This window comes from Rana temporaria, chromosome 1 (assembly GCF_905171775.1).
Source record: "Rana temporaria chromosome 1, aRanTem1.1, whole genome shotgun sequence".
Lineage (NCBI taxonomy): Eukaryota > Metazoa > Chordata > Amphibia > Anura > Ranidae > Rana > Rana temporaria.
In genome coordinates, this window is record NC_053489.1 from 442,766,292 (window position 1) to 442,787,247 (window position 20,956).

At 46.2% G+C, this 20,956-nt stretch overlaps 1 protein-coding gene across 2 annotated transcripts in view; it reads left to right on the top strand.

Annotated features, from left to right (window-relative positions):
- Positions 1 to 18,594, top strand: part of LOC120915913 (protein FAM47E-like) — a 46,033-nt gene extending 27,439 nt beyond the window's left edge. For both annotated transcript variants that reach the window (XM_040326752.1, XM_040326761.1), the window contains exons 6-9: positions 2,843 to 3,037; positions 5,499 to 5,657; positions 12,473 to 12,550; positions 18,432 to 18,594. In XM_040326752.1, the coding sequence (XP_040182686.1) occupies positions 2,843 to 3,037; positions 5,499 to 5,657; positions 12,473 to 12,550; positions 18,432 to 18,575 (576 nt within the window). In that variant the 3' untranslated portion in view covers positions 18,576 to 18,594. The remainder of the gene's footprint in view (positions 1 to 2,842; positions 3,038 to 5,498; positions 5,658 to 12,472; positions 12,551 to 18,431) is intronic.
- The last annotated feature ends 2,362 nt before the right edge of the window (positions 18,595 to 20,956 follow it).

Below are 20,956 nucleotides of genomic sequence, written 5' to 3' on the forward strand. Positions count from 1 at the left end.
GGCCTCAGAACTCTCTGCACTTGTTAGAAAGAATCGTGACATGCTGTTTTGAAAATCGTGCAGCTCTAATTATATATATATATATATATATATATATATATATATATATATATATATATATAGGGCTTTTTTTCAGGGGGAACTTGGGGGAACTCAGTTCCACCACCTCTTTGTTGCCTGCTCACCACAATTACTTGTAAAGACAGAAGTCTGGTTTCTGTGTTTGCAGGTGACAGCTCTGCACTCTGTGTGTAACCCCCTGAACTCTGCATTCTGTATGTAATGCAATCCTGGTATTTAAAGCCCCTTTAAGACCCTTCTACTGTTTGTGGAATCTGAACGGGGCCGTGGTTGAGTTCCTGTACCTATTTTCTGAGAAAAAAAACTCTGTGTGTATATATATATATATATATATATATATATATATATATATATATATATATATATATATATATATATTTAGTCCTCCCACATTGCAGCCAGAGTTCTCTCCCCCTCACCCACATTGCAGCCAGAGTTCCCCCCTCACCCACATACACATTGCAGCCAGAGTTCTCTCCCCCCCCCTGCATCCTACCTGTGCTGGGTAGGAGAGGAGGAGCCGCCGCCACGGGGAACATTACAGCTTTCAATTCAACAGCTGTGTGTTCCCCGCAGCGCGTGTCTTATACAGCCCCTCCCCTCTTGTCCGGGAAACTTTGATAGACAGATCACCCATCCAATCCTGGGATGGGTGATCTGCATATCAGTTTCCCGGAGGGGAGGGGCTGTATAAGCCGCGCGCGGCGGGGAACACATCTATTGAATTGAAAGCTGTAATGTACCCCGCGGGTTGAACGCCGCGGCGGCGGCGGCTCCTCCTCTCCTCGCTTGACCCCCCTGCTCCCAAGCAGCCAGCCAGACACTCGCCAGCCCTCAAAATTTACTCGCAAAATGCGAGTGGCGAGTGTAAATTTTGAGGGCTGGTATATACTGTATATATGTATACACACACACACACACAGGTGTACAACAGCTTACAGATTCTTTGTGGTGGCTGCATTCGTTTCCTTTTTTATTTTTTTTAACTCAATTTTAACCTGTTATTTATCAACTAACAGACCAAGCTGTCCAGAAAAAGTGGCAGTTAGAGGGAAGAGACAAACTGTTTAACACTGACAGGGGAACTTACAATGGTCAGCTTATATTTATTTATGTAAAACCTTTATTCCAAAAGGGGAAAAAAAAAATTGCTTTTACTGCTTAAAAAGTGTTACCTGGAGTTTGACTTTAATTTGTTGGTTAGGTCTATCTAAATTTGCTAGCTCATTTAACACTACCCTCCCCCCAGAATGACAGTGCTATTGTCCAAAGGCGTCTCGGCTGCTCCTGTACTGGAGTGGAGACACCATAAAACATAAAGGGATCAGATCATCAGATGAAAGTAAAAGAAAAAAGCCTAAAAAATAAAAATAAATGAACGCAGCCACCACATTTAAAGTGGAATCCTTTAAGATTAGTGGTAATGGGCATCAACCTCTAGGGCGTTAATAGCCAGCTCCGCCATGAGCCAGGCTGGAACCTAATACAGGCACTTGGCACTCTCCAGTCTCTCCTCCCACTCTGCCAAGGGAATGTTAGAGCCATTGATTTTCGGTATTAGGGCTAAGACCTATCCTAGCGACGCCATGCTGAAGCCTGATCCTCCTTTGCACCCGCAGCAAGGGATATATCCTGCAGACTGCCTCCAAGTGTAGGTGGGGTGCAGAGCAGTGCAATGGCATTGATACACTCAGTCCTAGTGCAATGAAAGAACTTGCATTGAAATAATGCAGAGGCAGTTCCAACAGCAGAGAAAGAGAGCAGGATTTAGCTGATCTGACAGCATCTGTGCAGAGGGTTAGAATGCAGCCTAGCCTTGTGCCCAAGCAGGCAGATGTCCAGAGAAATTGTGAGCCAAACGCTTTCCCTTCTCGTCGGGAACCTTTCCCTGCTGCTAGTTCTGTCCTTGCTAGGCAGAGTACCTGTCCCTACTCTAAAAACTCTCAAAAATTAGTGCCAAACCTTGGAGCCAGGTCCTTAAAAGGGCTCTGCCTGACCCAAGATGGCTGTCAGAGTCACATTGGGCGGCAGAATTCAATAGGATAGCTTCCCCAGTGACCCAGGAAACCATAGAGGAACCATGTTCATACTGACTTCCTCTCCAGCTGCAGTGCCTAAGCTGAAAAGCACCACCTGCAATGCAAAAGTAGGCTGCACCTGCCTACAAGTTTCTAGATCTTTTAATCCTCGTCAAGTTCCAGTTTAAACTGGTGCCATGACTGCTGTTCTAGTTTTTCTGTTTCAGGGTGGCTACTTTCTCTTGCAGTATTCTATGGAGCCACCCTTGTATGCAGAGACTAGAGTTTTTACTTCCTACACTTTATGCAGCAATAGAAATACACAGCCCCATATCCTAGGATGGCAAGGCAATCTTCAGCACCTCTCCACTCCTCCACTGTCCTTTATCCAAACAAAGAGACTGATTATAGACTGCATTGTCCACTATTAACCCTTTCCTGTGAGGACGGGAAGTTCAGGAAAGCGGCACTGAGAAGGCAAGAGTAAGCTGCAGTGAAAGTTGTAAACGGCCAGTGCTGGGGTAAGACTTTTACTAAATAGTTTCCTGGGGACTGTGTATTTTCAATAAGGACATGAAACCAGTACTGCAGTAAGGTAAAGGAAGCTATTTAGCTAAAAAAAAAAATTCCTTTAGTGATCCTTTAAGCTAAACAAATGCTACTGTAAGGGTTCAATATTGCTTTAACTACTTATCTTTTAGCTAAAAAATATTGGGTAAAACTAACATTTGTATTCCTATCAGGGAGGAGAAAACTGCAGTGTCAATGAAGCCACAATCTTCAGCCTTTTTGCCAGTGGATATGACACCAAGCCTACTCTCAGCGTTCCGATCCACGTGGTAGAGCTGAACAATGTACCTGCAGAATTGAGAATGTCTGTGGGTGTTTCGCCTCGACAAGAAATGACAAAGACACCTACATGGATAAGAGAGCGTACGGTAGGATCAAGGTTTCAAATGTATGCCAGAAACAGGAAATCCGGGGCTCATAAACGCAGTCTTGCCCTTTATGTATGTATGTATGTATGTATGGGGTCCATGCTGCTCTGTTTTCAGTAGTCTTTTGTAAACAGCACAACTCTAATGCCCCGTACACACCATCACTTTATGTGATGAAAAAAAATGACGTTTTTAAAAACGTCACTTTAATTGACTGTGTGCGGGGGAAAACGTCGTTTTATGTCTTCTAAAAAACGACCAAAAAAAAATTGAAGCATGCTTCAATTTTATGTGTCGTTTTTCAAAACGTCAACTTTTACTTCACAGAAATTGACCGTGTGTAGCAAAAACGTCGTTTAAAACGACGTTTTTTCACCCGCGCATGCCCAGAAGCTACTTATGAAGCAAGCTTCAATGGAAAAACGTGGTGAACGTAACCTCACTTTGCAAGAACATTGTGAGAAAAACGATGGTGTGTAGGCAACTTCGTCTTTTAAAATTGAAGTTTCAAAAACGTCATTTTTTACTTCACAGAAAATGTCGTTTTTTTTCATCACATAAAGTGATGGTGTGTACGCGGCATAAGGCCCCATACACACGATAGAATCCATCCGCTGAAAAATCCCAGCGAATGGGTTTTAGCGGATAGATCCTATGGTGTGTACACTCCAGCGGATCTGTTTCCGCGGATATTTATCCTCTGGGATGGATTTCCAGCGGATAAATATTTGCTGACATGCTAAACAAATCTATCCGCTGGAATCCATCCCAACGGATGGATCCGCTGGTCTGTACAGACTCACCGGATCCATCCGTCCGAAGGGATCCCCCGCATGCGTCGTAATGATTCGACGCATGCGTGGAATTCCTTATATGACAGCGTCGCACACGTCGCCGCGTCATAATCGCGGCGACGGCGCGACACGTCATCGCCAGAGGATTTCGGCGCGGATTTCGATTCGATGGTGAGTACACTCCATCGCATGGAAATCCGCGGAAATCCTCGAGAGGATTTATCCGTGGAAACGGTCTGCTGGACCGTATCCGCGGATAAATCCTCCCGTGTGTATGGGGCCTAAGTCCCCTTTCACACTTATACGACTTGTCCCACGATTTTGGACTGCAAAATCGCATGACATGAGTTTTAATTACTTTCATTCATATTGGCACAACTTTAAGTCGTGCTGACTTCAAAGTAGTCCCTGCACTACTTTGGTCCAACTTCCATGCAAGTTGATGTCCATAGACCTCAATGTTAAGCCCTCAAGTGGCATGCAAATCGTACCTGAATAATATAGACACGATTTTCAGTACGACTTTTTGTAAGCACAAGCAGCTTTTTGACCCTTGTACCACCCAATCCTTTCAACATAGTAGCCCCTCCCAAGCACATGTTTCTAGCACACATTCACTTCCTGGTTATTCCCTCCGGAACAATGTGCGCCAACCAGCCCAAAAAAAGAGATGTCCTTGTCCTTGTCCTTCCATTCAAGCGGCGCCACCCTTTGGGCTGCTTTTGCTGATCCTTGTGTTAGTAATAGTTTTGGTGAGAGACGATTTGTGCTTTCCATGCGCTGCATTAAACGATGCAATAATTTGCAGCGTGACGAATGTGATATCTCCATTACGAATGCAGAAAGAGCGCTCCCGTCTCATACTTGATGAGCATGCGCATTTTTTTCCCCTCAGGAAAGGTAACGCACGACCAGTTTTCCCAACGGGAAAAAGTCAGCCCGGAATCCCGACGGGAAAAGATAAAGATTGTTCTCTTTTTTTTTTTTTTTTTTTTTTTTTTCTCGCCAGTTTTCTCGTCGGGAAAACTGCGATGGAGTATATACACGGCCGGTTTTCCTGGCCAAAAACTCTCATGGCATTTTTCCAGACAGGAAAACCGGTTGTGTGTACAAGGCATCACACATTATTCTCCATAAAATACTGCTGTCCAAGGGTCTGTTACTCCTCCATAGATGGAGCCACACTAGAATAGGAAGTGTGTTACTTGCCAGATCACCTGTTGAAAAAGAGGGGGGAAAAAGCCTAAAATCTAATGCAGCCACCACATCTAAGGCCTCGTACACACTACAGAGTTTCTCGGCAGAATTCGGCGAGAAACTCGGTCAGAGCCGGATTCTGCCGAGAAACTCTGTCGTGTGTACACTTTCAGCCCGATGGAGCCGCCGAGGAACTCGTCGAGAAAATAGAGAACATGTTCTCTATTTTATCGTTGTTCTATGGGAGCTCTCGTCCCGCCGAGCTCCTCGCGGCTTCAGGGCTGAACTCGCCGAGGAACTCGACGTGTTTAGCACGTCGAGTTCCTCGGCCGTGTGTACGAGGCCTAAGGGTTGGTAAGCTGCAATATATGTTTATGTTCTTGGGTTTGGATACATTCTTGTTCTATTTTTGTGTCTGCCTTACACATGTAAAGGAATAAGACATGATTCTGACTTCTTTTATTTCTCAGGAGACCACGTACAACCCAAGCTGGGTGAAATCTAGATATGGGGCTTGGTACCTGGATCCTAAAATGTGGAAGGAACTTAAAGCCAATGAACCATTAAAAGACCCAGCATTGGAAAATAATGAAAACGGCATTCACTCAAAAACCAAGCTCAGTCAAAAGGTATCTTGCATAAATAAGAATCCCAATCATTACACTCATGTGATGCTTGATCAAAACAGACCTGAGATGAAGAAGTGTAATTTTGCAAATATTAATGTGTGTAAAGTTTAGATATTCAATGTTCTGGGTTCACTTGGCAGTAATGATGACAACACAGATCCATATGGGCAGGTCAACTTTTGCAGCATACAGCACCCTACCAGTGCATTTTGGGATGTTAGATTGACAAAGATAAATAAGATTCTTTTTTTAAAGTGGAGACAGGAACTGTACAGAAACGTATTTTCTCTTATCATCCATGGACGGACACAGCTCCTTAAATCTTGACAAGTGGGTTATGTTCCCTGTTTACAGGAGAGGACTAGGCAGAAACATGTTAAATAATTAAATACATGTTACATTAACGGAGTTGAACAGCCCCGCCCAGGGGGCGGTCCCTCTAGACATAACCCTCCTCCCTGCAGTATGCAGCCTCAGTTTCGTTCTGCCTAGCAAGGAGAAGGACATATGGCTCCCTTTGGGCCCAGCGCCCTGAGGAGAAATTTTATTTTATTTTACTTTTTCTTGAAGAATCTTCTTTCAACTGTTGGCTGAGAGACAGGCTGGATAATATAGATCCTTGTAGTCTACTCAGGCCGACCAGCAAGCGTGGGCACACCTTTGCAAAGAGGCTTGGTCTGCCACGCAATACCCCATGACTCCTGGGGTGACCGGTGAGCTTTGCTCCGAGGTCCACATATGACTGGGCTGTGGTGTTGTCTCACTCACAGTGGACCGAGCCGACAGCTACCTCCATTGCGGTTGTAATTCTGTCAGGAATGCGTCAGCGGGTCCTTGCTCGGACGGGTAAGTACAGTCCCTCTCGCTTCGGTGGGTTGGTATGGCTGGGCATTCCTGGTGTTCGGGGGTCCTCTTCTCCTCCCTTCCCTCCTCCTTTCCCTTTGCTGCATTGCTAACATTGCCGGTGTCGGGGGGCTTCCTGAGGGGACTGTGTTATCTGGCCTGTGTTTTTTCTTTTTTGTATGGGGCTTTCCTGTGAGGGTTTTTTCCATGTTAAAAAGCCCTAGGAGGCTTTTCCTGTTTAAACGCGGCATTTTGCCACCATTTGGCCGGCGCTGGCGCAATTTTTTGGGAGGTTATTCAATTACATAGAAAACTCCCATTGCCGGCCATTTTGTCGTAGCCGCGCTATGGCGTAGCTTACATTGCGGTCGGCCATTTTCCTGTGGCAGCGTTCTGAATGCTCGGCAGCCATCTTGGAGTAGTCCTGACCCCTAGTGCTGTATATGGCTCACACAGGTCCCTGCAGAAGCTGCACAGTTACCTCACGGTTCTTTTCCTCTCACACGCTGTGTGCTAAGAGCGGATGGCAGCGATGGGCAGTCTCCTCCTGAGGTGAGTACCCTGGGTACCCCTGGTCAGCGCAGCAAGTGGGTGAGAGGCCCTGAATAGGGCTCTAGGAGCTTCTGTTTATTTGTAAGGACAGGTGTGCATATTATACATACACACTATGTAAATATTATTAATATTTGGAGTCAGTATCTGGGTCCTTCCCCTTTTGCACCAGACAGTGGAGGAGCTCCGACTCTCTCCCGAAGTTATTAGGCTAGCAGACCAGCTGGTCCAGGGCCTTGTATAGGTCTGTGGCAGCAGGTGTTAGCACCTGGGATTCCTACAGAGGTTTTATTGTTAGTCCTGGACATGTTTGTGCCAGGGTGGGGGTGGACTGCGGACGGGCGGTAAAAGAATGCCTCCTTCCCCCGTTATCCCCTGGGGAATGCTCTGTTATGGAGCCATGGACCAGGTACCTGGGCAGTAGAAAAAAAAAAAAATCAGGATAAGGCATTTATGGGTGCACTTCTCACTGCTGCAAGGGACACTCTTAAGCTGGAAAGTGCAGCTGGGTTTCCGCTGAGGGCTCTGTCTTTTTTGGATCACACAAATCAGACCGGTCTGTGTAGGTTTTTTCCTTCTGTGCCCTTCTTTGATAATTTCTAAGATGCGGAATGAGAAAAGCCGCTGAGGGCTTTTGTAGTCCCTCACTGTCGGGCGGTTCAGTGCCCCTTTGAGGAGAGCCTTTTCAAAAGGTGGGCTTCTTCTCCGGTGGTGGACCCTCCGGGTGTCATGTATAGGTGACCACTCTCCCTATTGCGGGAACCCCCGCTTGTATGGATCTGACTGATAGAAGATCCGAAGTACTGACCCGTTCCATGTTTACCATGCTGGGGTCTGACTTGCGGCCTATTGTGGCCACTAATCTGGGGTCTCAGTCACTCACGGAGTGAGCATTTTGCACCAGACAGTGGAGGAGCTCCGACTCTCCCCCAAAGTTATTAGGCTAGCGGACCAGCTGGTCCAGGGCCTTGTATAGGTCTGTGATGCTTCATTGAATGCCGCGCCCTTGTTATCCAGGGCTTCTGTTTCAGAGATGGTTTTATGCACACGGTGGTGGAGTGGTAACTCCATTACTTGGCAGCAAGAGCGTCATTGGTTCAAATCCGGACACTGACACCAATCTGCCTGGAGCTTGCATTGTCGCTCCCTGTGTCTGCGTGGGTTTCCTCTGGGTATTCCGGTTTCCTCCCACCCTCCAAAGACATGTGTGCATACACCTACATATAATACATACACACTTTGGGGCAGATTCAGATAGATCTGCGGATCTTTAGATCCGCTAGATCTACCTGGTTTACGATCCGCCGGTGCAATTTAGCGAGGCAAGTGCATGATTCATAAAGCACTTACCTCGCAAACTGCACCGTCGGATCCTAACTCCCCCCGGCGGAATGCAAATTCCGCGGCTAGGGGGAGTGTACAATTTAAATCAGGCGCGTTCCCGCGCCGATTTAACTGCGCATGCGCCGGGGCGAAAAAGCCCAGTGCGCATGCTCCAAATGACGTCGCTACGACGTCATTGTTTGCGGCGGGTACGTCGTTTGCGGCCATCGGTATTCCCGATCGCGGTACGCAAACGACGTAGAAAATTTAAAAATCGGCGCGGGAACGTCGGCCATACTTAACATTAGCTACCCCTCATAGAAGCAGGGGTAGCTATCCGCCGGAAAAACCCGAACGCAAACGACGTAGAAAACGAGCGACGGGCGAGGGTACGGACGTGAATCGGCGGTTTTCCTCATTTGCATATGCGACGGGTAAAAAATCGCGACGACACCTAGCGGCCGGCGGGAGATTACAGCCTAGGATTCGACTGGTGTAAGTCACTTACACCAGTCGGATCCAAGGAAGATCTATGCGGAACTGATTCTTATGAATCAGTCGCATAGCTCCGACGGTGGGATCTCACAGATCCGACCGTCGGGTCTCACAGATACGACGGCGGATCAGGAGATCCGCCGGCGTATCTCTATCTGAATCTGCCCCTATGTGTATGTATTATTAAAGGGCAACCCTCCCAGGCCGACAAAGGCTCAGCTGGGGGACTAATCCGTCCCTGGGTGCGTAAGCCGATCACAACCGACACCCAAATCCCGCCATTGTATGTAGCTTTCCCTCCCCGTCTCTAGGTGGGGGGGCGGCTGGTAGGTTTACAATTCGGTGAACCTCCCTGGGTCTGTGAGGTGGTCTCTTCAGAGTACTAGATAGGGTTTCCTCCTATCCACAGAACAGAGTTCTTTTCTTGTGTCTTCCTCTTCCGGCTCATCGGTCTGCCTTGGGCAGTGTGGGACTTGCTGAGCTGCGGGGTAATTTTACCTTTCCTGCAGGACGAGGTTTTCTATGGGCCTCAGGTCCTGAATACCTTTGTGAGCGTCGGGTAGTTCCGCATGGAATCCATTCGTTCGGTGGTAGCTGTGCTCCATCCGGGGGACTTTCTGGCGTCCTTGGACATCAGGGACGCATACATGCATGTCCCGTTTTGCACAGGTCACAGAGGTTTCTGTGCTTTGTGATGGGGGAGAGCCTCTGTTAGTCTGTGGCCCTCCCTTTTGATCTGGCGTCAGCACCAAGGGTTTTCACCTAGGAGCTCGCACTTATCCTAACTTTGTGGGACAGCGAGGCTTTGCCTCATGGGCTACTTAGATGACTTTCTTCTGAGAGCAGCTTCTGTCTCAGACCTAGTGGATGTGTTTATAGCCATTCAGACCCTCCGATTATTCGGGTGGGTGTTAAACTTTTGGAGTCGGTCTTGGTTCCGACTCAGCGTTGGAGTATCTAGAGTTGATCCGGACTCCTCGGTGGCGAAGGTCCTTTTTCCCCTGGAGAAATTGCAGACTCTTCAGTCTACAGTGAAGGTATTGGCATCACGCAATCGGTCTTCTCTCTGGGTGTATGCAGGTCTGGGGCCTGTGGGTAGCCTCCTTCGAGGCGGTACAGTATGCCCAGTTCCACACTCTGGTTTTCCAGGGGAAATACTGTCCAGGTGGTAAAGATCTCTTCTTTCGGAACTCATCAGATTCTGGTGCGCCACCTAGTCAGAGTCTTTCTGAGTTGGTGACAGAGATCCCAGACTCTTCGGTCCGGGAAATTGTTTCTTCCTTCCAGTGGTCAGTGTTTACGACGGACGCCAACCTCACGGGTTGTGGGGGCACCTGGGGGGTCCAGTCAGCCCTGTGTCGCTGGACTTGCGTGGGCTTACGGCCACACCTCCCTGAAGTACTGTGGACCCTGTCTACCGTTCATTGTCCTGCTATTTTGGGAGATCAGGCTATGCTTCCCCTCGTGGTCGAGGAGGTTGCAAGGTCGTCCGATCTGAATTCAGCCACCCAACGCCACGGCCATGGCTTTGGTCTGCCATCAAGTATACCAGCAGGCGGACTACTGGAGTCGCAGGGAGCTGGACCAGGGCGACTGGACTTTGTGCTTGGGGGTGTTTCGGCTCCCTTGCAGGAGGTGAGTCTCACAGGGTATCTCCTGGCCGCTCGTCTCCACTGCAAGGGCATCAAAGTTAGTGGCCGGGTCTAGTGATCTTGTACAGACACGTCAGTCGCGCTGGTGGCCCTGTGAGGTCTGTATCGGCGGCTTTATGCCTTTCCTCTATCGTAGTTGCTTCCTCGGCTGCTCCACAGAGTGGAGGCTGAGGGGATCCCGATGATTCTAATCGCTCCAGATTGGCCTCAGCGTCCTTGGTACACCGATATCGGGCGCCTGGTAGCGGAGGTACCCTGGTGGTTGCCAGGGCGGGGGTCCTTCTGTCCCGAGGTCCCATACTTCCTCCTGTTGTACAGGCACTGACTTGCTCAACATGGCTATTGGAAGCCAGACTTTAAGAGACCGGGGTCTGTACGACTCGGTCATCTTAACCATGCTGAGGGCACGGTAGCCTTCTTCCGGAGGATCTACCGTCGCACCTGGAAGGCCTACATCTCTTGGTGCGAAGAGATGGAGTGACATCCACGGACGTACTCGGTGTACAGGGTCCTGCTGTTTTTACAGCTTGGAGTGGATCTAAACATTGGCTTAAAGCACCGTTTGGGGCAGATTTCAGCCTTGGCTGTGTTCTTTCAGTGTTTTTTTGCGGCCCGTTCCCTGGTGGGTACCTTTTTGTGCAGGGGGTTTGTCATATACTTTCCCCTCTTGGCCCACGTCTTCCCCCATGAGTTTTGACTCTGGTGCTCTCGGTTCTTCAGGAACCTTCCTTTTGGAAGAGATTTTTGTCTTGACACTATCTCAGAAGGTGGCCCCTTTAGTGGCCTTTACCTCTGTTAGAAGGGTTTCTGAGTTGGCGGTCTTGTCTTGCAAGCCGCCATGCTTGATCCTTCATAAGGATTAGGTGGTGGTGCGCTCGCGACCTTCCCTTCTTCCGTTCAGGTGGTTTAGTTCATTTCACCTTAACGAGGACATTGTACTTCCATCCTTGCTTCCTCGGCCGGCGCATCTTAAGGAGGTTGTGCTACATACTTTGGACGTGGTAGTGCCTTGCGGGTGTTCCTGCCTGCTACGGCTCAGTTTCGGAGATCTGACTCTTTTGTGTCGGTGTCTGGTCCACAAAAAGGCCTGGCGGTCTCGTCGACCAACATTTCTTGGTGGATCAGGCAGACCGTCATACAGCCCTATGCTCCTAGGGGGTGGGTCCCCCCTTTCGGTCACTTTCGACCAGGGCAATTGGTGCTTCCTGGGTTTGTTCCGTCTTCATGCGTCGGTCTCACAGGTGTGCGAGGCGGCAACTTGGTCGTCCGTTCACGCTTTTTCCAGAATTTACATGGTTGCTGTGAGTGCATCTTCTGATGCTTCTTTCGGCTGCTAGGTTTTGCAGGCGGCTGTTTAAAGTTGCGCCTCCTCCGTTGAGGAGCTCTGCTTGTTTTGGGGTGAAGTTACAATTGATTTTACTGATGTTGTTCCCACCCCTCGTTTTTTAACACTGCTTGGGGACGTCCCACTTGTCAAGATTTAAGGAGCTGTGTTCGTCCACGGACAATAAGAGAAAATAGGATTTTTTGTACTCACCGTAAAATCCTTTTTTTCTGAGTCCATGGAAGGACACAGCACCCACCCCTCCTTTTAGGTTTGTACTGCTTGTTACGAACTGAGGCTGCATACTGCACGGAGGAGGGTTAGGTCTAGAGGGACCGCCCCCTGGGCGGGGCTGTTCAACAATACATGTTACTTAATGTAACATGTATTTAATTATCTAGTATGTTTCTGCCTAGTCCTCTCCTGTAAACAGGGAACATAACCCACTTGTCAAGATTTAAGGAGCTGTGTCCGTCCATGGACGATAAGAGAAAAGGATTTTACGGTGAGTATAAAAAATCCTATTTTTTTTTATTGTTGTGTAGTCTTGTTGTGCCGTTACTAAATGAAGATTGTGCTTCAAAAAATTTTGTTTTTTTTTTAGCAATTGGTTTATTTCATTTTAGGATGAAGAATTGCTGCAGCTTCATGGAACTACTGCTTTTAAAGAATTTATTGAGAAGAAAAGTTACAGAAGACCAGAGGTGAGGTGTTCTTTTTATTTTTTTATTTTTTTTATGACCTGAGAACAGAAGTTATCCTTTCATAATAAAAATGTGATGGATTTCGGATTTTCACAGCCCAATGTTTCCGAGGGAAAGTACTCCAAAATACAATAAAGGCTGCAGCTAATGCCTCGTACACACGATCGGAATTTCCGATGACAAAAGTCAGATTTTTTTTATCGGATATTCCGACCGTGCCCCATCTGAATTTTTCCTTCGTAAATTCCGACGTACTTAGAAAGAGAACATGTTGGCCTGGATTCACAGACAGCGGCGCACATTTATGCCACCGTAGCGTATCTCCTGTACGCTACGCCGACGCATCGCAGAAAGGCAAGCATTGAATTCACAAAGCCAATGCTCCCAAAAATGCGCTGGGTTTCCAAGGCGTAGGTCGGTGTAAGTGGAAGTGGGCGTGAGCCATGCAAATGAGGCGTGACCCCATGCAAATGATGGGCCGAGCGCCAGACAGATACATATAACGAACAGCGCATGCGCCGTCCCGTGGACGCATCCCAGTGCGTATGCTCACAATCATGTCGGAACAACTGCCTAAGATACGCCGGATCCATGCCTACGGTGTGAACGTAACCTACGCCTAGTCATATTCACGTCAAATGTAAACTACGTAAAATACGCTGGCTTGTGTTCCCTGGTGCAGACCTTTGCATGTCTGCTGCTGAGTTACACCTCCTTTATGGGGCATAACTTTACGCCGGACGTATGACTTTACGCCCACTGCGTCAGGCGCACGTACGTTCGTGAATCGCCGTATCTCCCTCATTTGCATATTTGAATAGGAAATCAATGGGAGCGCCAAATGCGTCCAGCGTAAATATGCGCCGGCGTAGGCAAGTTACGTCAGTGTGATGAAGCCTTTTTTTTAGGCGTATCTTAGTTTTGTGGGCCCGGCGCACAGATACGACGGCGCATATTTGCACTTACGCGGCGTATCTGGAGATACGTCGGCGCAAGTGCTTTGTGAATCCGGGGCGTTCACAAAAAAATGCATGCTCAGAATCAAGTCAACGCATGCTCGATAGCATTGAACTTAATTTTTCTCGGCTCGTCGTAGTGTTGTAGGTCACGGCGTTCTTGACGGTCGGAATTTGGTGTGACAGTGTGTATGCAAGACAGCTTGAACGGAATTCTGTTGGAAAAATCCATCTGAGTTTATCCCAATGGAAATTCCGATCGTGTGTACACAGGGGTGGACTGACAACTCATGGGGCCCCTGGGCTATAGAAGATTATGGGGCCCCCGGGCTTACAGATGGCCACCACGCCAGGAGGCATTGCATAGGCAGGACAGCTAAAATCTCAGGATTTTCACATGAAAAGCATGTCGGTTTTGGACATATCAGGGACAGATGTAAAAAAAACACAGATTTTTACATACTGTCCCTGGTTTTATTGAGCCTGGCGGCAACCCTGATGGGGCACCCTAGTGGCATGGGGCCCTCGGGCAGTGCCCGAGAGTCCCAATGGTCAGTCTGCCCCTGTGTGTACAACATGTATAACATGTTAATGCCCTTGTAACCTGTAATCCTTCTGTATCATTGTTCCCTAATGCCGACCATAGCAGACCATATAATCTATTTACACATACCTATAACTGTACACAATCCTGCCACTGCTGCTGTTTGAGCAATTTCCTCTTACTTCCTGTAATATTTTAATGAAAATCGGAAAAACAACAAATTACAGAAAATCTCCCCACTTATCATTTATTCCAAATTAAATGGATGTCACGTCAGACACAACAAAAAGAGGAGAAATCCCCACAATATGAGCACAGCAATAATAACACATTCTTTAGTCTAGTACATTTTCTCAGCAGGGACACGGCTTTTAAAACCTGACAGAATCTCATAGCATGATGTGCAAGTACACAAGAAGGACTGTTTCAGAGTCTGGCATGCAATGACTGCACTGGATTATGTGTAAACTAGCTATTTCAGAGATCATAAGGAAAGAATGCCTTTTTTACCTTATGGTGAAATAAAGCAATAACATTAAAAAAACTTTTTCAGGCTTAACATTACACCTTAGCGCCACAAACTGCCGAAAAGGCAAGAGGACACTTTGGCTTGTTTCCTGTGCCCCCGTACCTCAGACCAAATGAGGTACTGCAGGCCAATGTTCGGCTTTTCTCGGCTCCTGCGCCCCCGTACCTCAGGCCAGATGAGGTACTGCAGGCCTGTTTTCGGCTCTGCTTGGCTTCTGCACCCGTAGCTCAGGCCAAACGAGGTACTGCAGGCCTATTTAGCTTGAATTCTGCTCGTCTTGCGAGTCAAAAAAAAGTTGCTCACAAATCAAAACGTTCTCAAACCAAGTTACTCTTAAACCGAGGTTCCACTGTACAATATGGAGGATGAGGGTGGGATACTGTGGATTCCTTCGGCATCGACTTGTCAGTGGTCAGAGTGAAAAGCTTTTGCACAAAGCATTCTAACTTGTCCAAACATTATTTCCCCTAACAAGCCTCCATGACTGATGCTTGTGGGCACATGATCAGCCTGAAAGTGTCCAGATTATATCATGTATATAAAGTGCTTAAAGTGGTTGTAAAATAAATATTGTTTTTCTTTAATAACAAATATGCCTATATTACCTTGCCCTCCTCTTCTTGGGTCCCTTACTGGTGCTCCGGACTCCTCCTCTCTTGCTAGTGCCCCCAGTAGAAAACCGATTCCCATGGAGGCACTTGTGTGGGCTCACTCTTGAGCCCCGTTGCTGCGTCTTTTGAAAAAGACTCGGTACCGTTCCCTCATCACTGCAGTTGATTGACAGGAGCAGGAGCCAACGGCTCCGGCTGCTATTGATCTGCCCAGGGAGAAGGGGCAAAGCTAGGAGAGCCGCAGCTCTCATGCACATCGCTGGATCGCGATGGGGTTCAGGTTTTTTACCTTAGGCTTTAGAACTACTGTACTTTTAAATTAAAGTTTATTATAACTTCACATGCAAGTTTCTTCACAAAAAAAATATGTTCATGTATAAATTCCACAGGTGAATTTATGGAATTATATGGACTTTATTGATTGATTTCTTATATAGATATTTATTGTGTACACTTATTGTTTTTTACTGTTTGCATTATATTTAGTTTGATTAATCCAGTGCCATCTTAAGAGCATTATAGGCCCCCGGGCAATACAGTGCACTGGGGCCCTGTCTACACAATCACGCACAAGAATTTACTGACAAAAATTATGAAATTTACTGGCAGAACCACATTTTTTTACCGGCACTGCAAAAAAAGTACCTAAAATTACAGTTTTACAAATGTCTTCATTGACATTGAAGGTTAGGTTACTATAACCCAGCCTGCTCAGAGTTTCCTCTTACATCAGAGTCTGCAGGATTCCCCCTTACAGTGAAAGGGAACTCTTATGTAAAGGGGAACGCTGCAGATCATGATGTAATGGGGAACTCTGATGTGGAGGGGGGCTCTGGTGACCAGAGACCACCTTATATCAGAGTCCACTGCTTTCTCTTTACATCAGAGTTCCCACTTACATCAGGGTCCTAAGACTGATTTCCCCCTTGCACTGTAAGGGGGAATCCTGCAGACTCTAAAGTAAAGGGGAACACCAGGAACTCTGATGTGTGGGGCACTCTGGTGACCAGAGACCACCTTCCGTAGAGTAAATACACTAAGGTAAAGGGGGGGGGTCACTAATATTTTTGTATTCACTCCCCCCTTACATCAGCAACCACCTGCCCCTTAGACTGGCCTGGCGGTGCTATCACTGACCTCCTCTAAGGTGCACCATGCAAGGCTCAGTCAGATGGCTCCAGCTTGGCTGCTCTGGTTTTATCCTACAGTCTCCTCGTGTCTGACTTCTCCCATGACCCCCATCCTGGCGACGCTCCCACTCTTGACTCCTCTCCAGACTCTCCCTCAGAGACTGTAGACACGATACAGTTCTACAGTTCTGACCCGCCGCTCTCCACCATTTTTTACTGGGGTCACTGGGCAGCCGATGGGGGGCCCCCCAGGCAAGTGGGGCCCCCGGGCAACTTCCCAGCGTGCCCAATGCATTTGGCTTTTTTTTTTTTGGTAGAGTCTGTATAGACATGTTCAGTCCCAGATTTGTATGGTAGGATAATGTAGGTTTGGTATATTTGTAGATGTGCGTAGACTTTGAAAAAGTTGTGTTAGAGGTGCTGTATACTTTTAGAACTCTTGGTTAACTAGCTCATTTCCCATTTACCCTTGGAAAGCCGGAACAATGGTGTAAACCGATTCAAGGCCGGGGAGGTAGGTACCAAATAGTAAGGCCCATGGGAAGCTAAACCACAATACAAGTACAGCAACCTAGGTGGAACTAGAGTTCAGAGTTGTGCCTAACAACAAAGGTTAAAAAGTGGAGAGAAGCAACAGCTGATAATGAATGACCCATAGTAAGCCTATAGGTGATGTCACCACCCTAGGCATTCCAGCCATTGTTGGTGGCGGTGCTCTATTCTCTCCCCTGAAGCTGGCCACTGAGATAACATGACTGGACCAGAGCATCCTGAGAATAGGTTATGACAGCCCAAGCTGATTGACCGGAATACCAGGAGCCACCCTGTCAATCTTACAGCTCCCACTTTCAGGTATTTCCATTGGGTTGGTGATGCCACTTGCAGCCATCCCTTGCCTCTGTATGCCCTTGTTTATTAAATATATTGCTTTTAGCAAGGAATGGCATCATAATTATTTTCCTGTGGTACAGGGCTTTCTTCACAATTTTTGCTTTGTCTGAGAATGGGCAAGTATGTGCATTTTCCTTTTTCAGTGTAGTTAGAATAGGAGTTAAAATGTGGGTGGAAGCTATTTTTAAAGTGGAGTTCTGGCCAAAGTGACACTTTTTTAAATAAAAATACCCTTATATTACACAAGCTTAATGTATTCTAGTAAAGTTAGTCTGTAAACTAAGGTCCGCATTTTGAAAGTTTATAAACTAGCATTAGGACGTGGCCATCTTAAGTGTGGGCATATGAAGCCAGACTGTATTACTTCCTGGATTTCATGCTTGCAGATCTCGCACATGCTCAGTACTGCACAAACAGTGTAATAGGTTTTAGGTCAGGTTTCCATAGCAACGGCAGTGTTGGAGGAAGTTATCTATGCAAACCTCTCCTCCCTGCAGGAACCCGGCAATATATATATATATATATATATATATATATATATATATATATATATATATATACACACAATCGAGGTGTGTTAGTGGGGTGGGCGGCATGTTTACCATCTCTCCGCCTCCGCCCCCGCCCGCTCGAGATAATGTAGTAGGAAACATTGTCTCGAGCGGGCGGGGGCGGAGGCGGAGAGATGGTAAACATGCCACCCACCCCACTAACACACCTCGAATGTGCGCTTGGTATGCATGGACAGGAAACTCGAGGGGGCGGGCAGAGGCGGAGAATTGCTGGGAAAGGGAGATGGAGCGGAGCTTGACGAGGAGGGCGAGCCCCATAGCAACTAGTACAGATAAAGCCCCGGACCAGCATTGAATCCTGGGATAGATCTCCCAGGAGGCATAACTACAGGGGGGGGGGCGGGAGGGATGACACGCTCAGCCTCGGGCTGCGGCTGGAAGGACTATACAACAATTAATAACACAGTGAGTTTTAAAAAAATATATACCAAATGTATTTAAGGGGACACAGTAGAAGGGGATGCCTGGTTCTAGCCTGGACTTCTAATTTAAAGCAATGTACAGTCAAGCACAACATAACGTGAATGCATTTAGCGCACCACAACAGACCTGAGTGGTTTGAATGGGCCTATGCTATTGCTTTTAAGAAAGATCGTCATGTTTTTTTTTTTTTCATGTATCAGAACAGAATATATTTTTTTCTTTCAGTTTCTTGACAAAATATTGTGTAAAAATGATGCTGTGCCTTCCAGAAGAGAAATTCCGACAGAATCCAGAGGCGCATCTACGGCAGGGAACACTTGGTACCGGTCTGGCTCAGCATCCACCCATGAAGAAAGCATAATAAACTGACCATGTTCTTTCAGTCACATCAGCTGTCCTCTGTCTGGTTTGAATATTAACTTGTTTTAGGGTTATTGTACAACATGAACACGCTCATACTTAACTATCCTCAAAGGTGTAAAAAAAGGGGTTTGCCACATTTTGGTTAATTAAAAATAAAAAATATATATAAACAAAAATAAAAAATAAACATTTATATAAAAAAAAAGGGGTTTGCCACATGGGGCCCTGGGAACCTTTGAGTCCTTTAATAAAAACAAACAAAATATATATATATATATATATATATATATATATATATATATATATATATATTAAAGGGCTCAAAGGTCCACAGGGCCCCATGTGGCAAACCCCTTTTTTTTTTATAAATGTTTATTTTTTATTTTTGTTTATATATTTTTTTTATTTTTAATTAACCAAAATTAAAAAAATAAACATAAAAAAAGGGGTTTGCCACATGGGGACCTTTGAGCCCTTTAATATATATATATATATATATATATATATATATATATATATAAAGAAATACAATAATATAAAAAAAAATTCTTATAAAAAAAAAGGGGGGTTGCCATCTAGGGCCCTGGAGACCTCTGAGCCCTTTATTTTTATATATATATATATATATATATATATATATATATATATACTGTATATATATATATATATAATTATTGTTAAAGAAATAAAAAAAAAAAGACCTCCGGACCCCTAAAAAAGTGGCCTTTAATAAAAAAATACATAATAAAGAAAAAGGGGGGGGTTGCCATCTGGGGACCTCCGGACCCCTTACAGGTGTTACTGCCTGTACCACCCTGATGGTGGCCCTGGTTGGAATAGGTGTTATGATGGGGAGGGAGCATGACTGTGAGTCACAGACCTAAAATAAGTATGAAGATCAGGCATTCTGTTTTCATACTTGCTTCAGTTGCTATCTGCTTGTTCCAGAACAGTACTTAGGAAAAACACTTAAGCCAGAGACCGCCAGACACCTAGCATTTCCAGGAGGTTAGCAACAGTAGGCTACATCAAGTACCTGGTTTGGCTAACCATAGGCTACTATCAAGTACCTGGTTAGAGGCCCAAGTAGCAAGGCCCCCTTTACACCTCTGGTCCAAACACCCCTAGAATGGTAGACAGGGGGTGAGAGGGCACAGAGTGCCATGGGTGCTAAATGTCCAATATTGAGATACAGTGACATTTTCTGAAGGTGACTTGGCTGCAAGGTGCTCTGGAAGACAGACAACAGGGGAGAAGAAGGTTGGCACCACAGATCAGAGTCGCAGAGTAGTCCAGCGGAAGACAGGATGCCGATTGGATCAACATCTGGTATGAACACAGGAACGGTGCAGAAACTAGTTGAAGGATAAGCTGAAGTCAGCAACCATGGAAACGAGCAGTAAGTAGAATAGCAGGCCGAGTTCTGGTCAGAAGGCAGACCGTGGTCACACCACTGAAATTAATGGGCTCACAATCCACCCTAACGTCCTGAAAATTAGAAGTGACTGATTTTCTTTCCAATGCAACATACTATTTTTCTGCACTTGGTCAATGACAATCGCTGCAATGCTGGTTTCAGGTCCAAACCTATGCAGATGGTCATAAAGCTCTACAAAATGTTTTTTACACAAGTTTATATTTTACATGTCTATCAAAAATGTACTGTGTATGCTGTCATCTGTTCAGTGACGGATCAATAAAATTAAATGCATTTTGATCTTTTTAAGACTTTTTACCTATGCTTTATTGATTAAAAAAACTGGTCAAAAGGTCAATACTCCTTAAATTAAAAAGTCTGTGTTTCAAGATGTTTTTCAGGCCACATGCTGAGGTTTCCCCCACCTCATCTGCAAATCAAATGCATTTGTCACACCCAGCCCCCGTCTCCAGGGCTATTGCTTGTTAACACTTAGCCCTGGTTCACACTGGGTACGATTTGGAACGATTTGAGATGCGATTTGACATGTCAAATCGCATCTCAAATCGGCGGCAATTGTCGGCAATGGCACTGTCCTAATCAGTGCGACGCCGCATCTGCGATTTCAAAAAGTAGTTCCTGTACTACTTTTTGCGATTTCGGGCCGCGATTTACATTAAATTGCGTCCCAAATCGCGGCAAAATCGCGGCAAAATCGCAGCCGCGAAATCGCATTTTACCACGATTTGGAATTCGCAGCAGTGTGAACCTAGGCTTATCCTCAATATTGCCTTACACATCACCTAATTCATCTTCCCACCCACCATGCATATTCAACTGACTCACGTCCTGTTGTTACACCACACATTACTTTATTTCCTACTCACTTTATATGACCAGCTGAAGCTACCCATAAATTTAACCAGTCACGCTGGTCATAAATGTTAGAGGGTGCTTGATAATGTCTGCA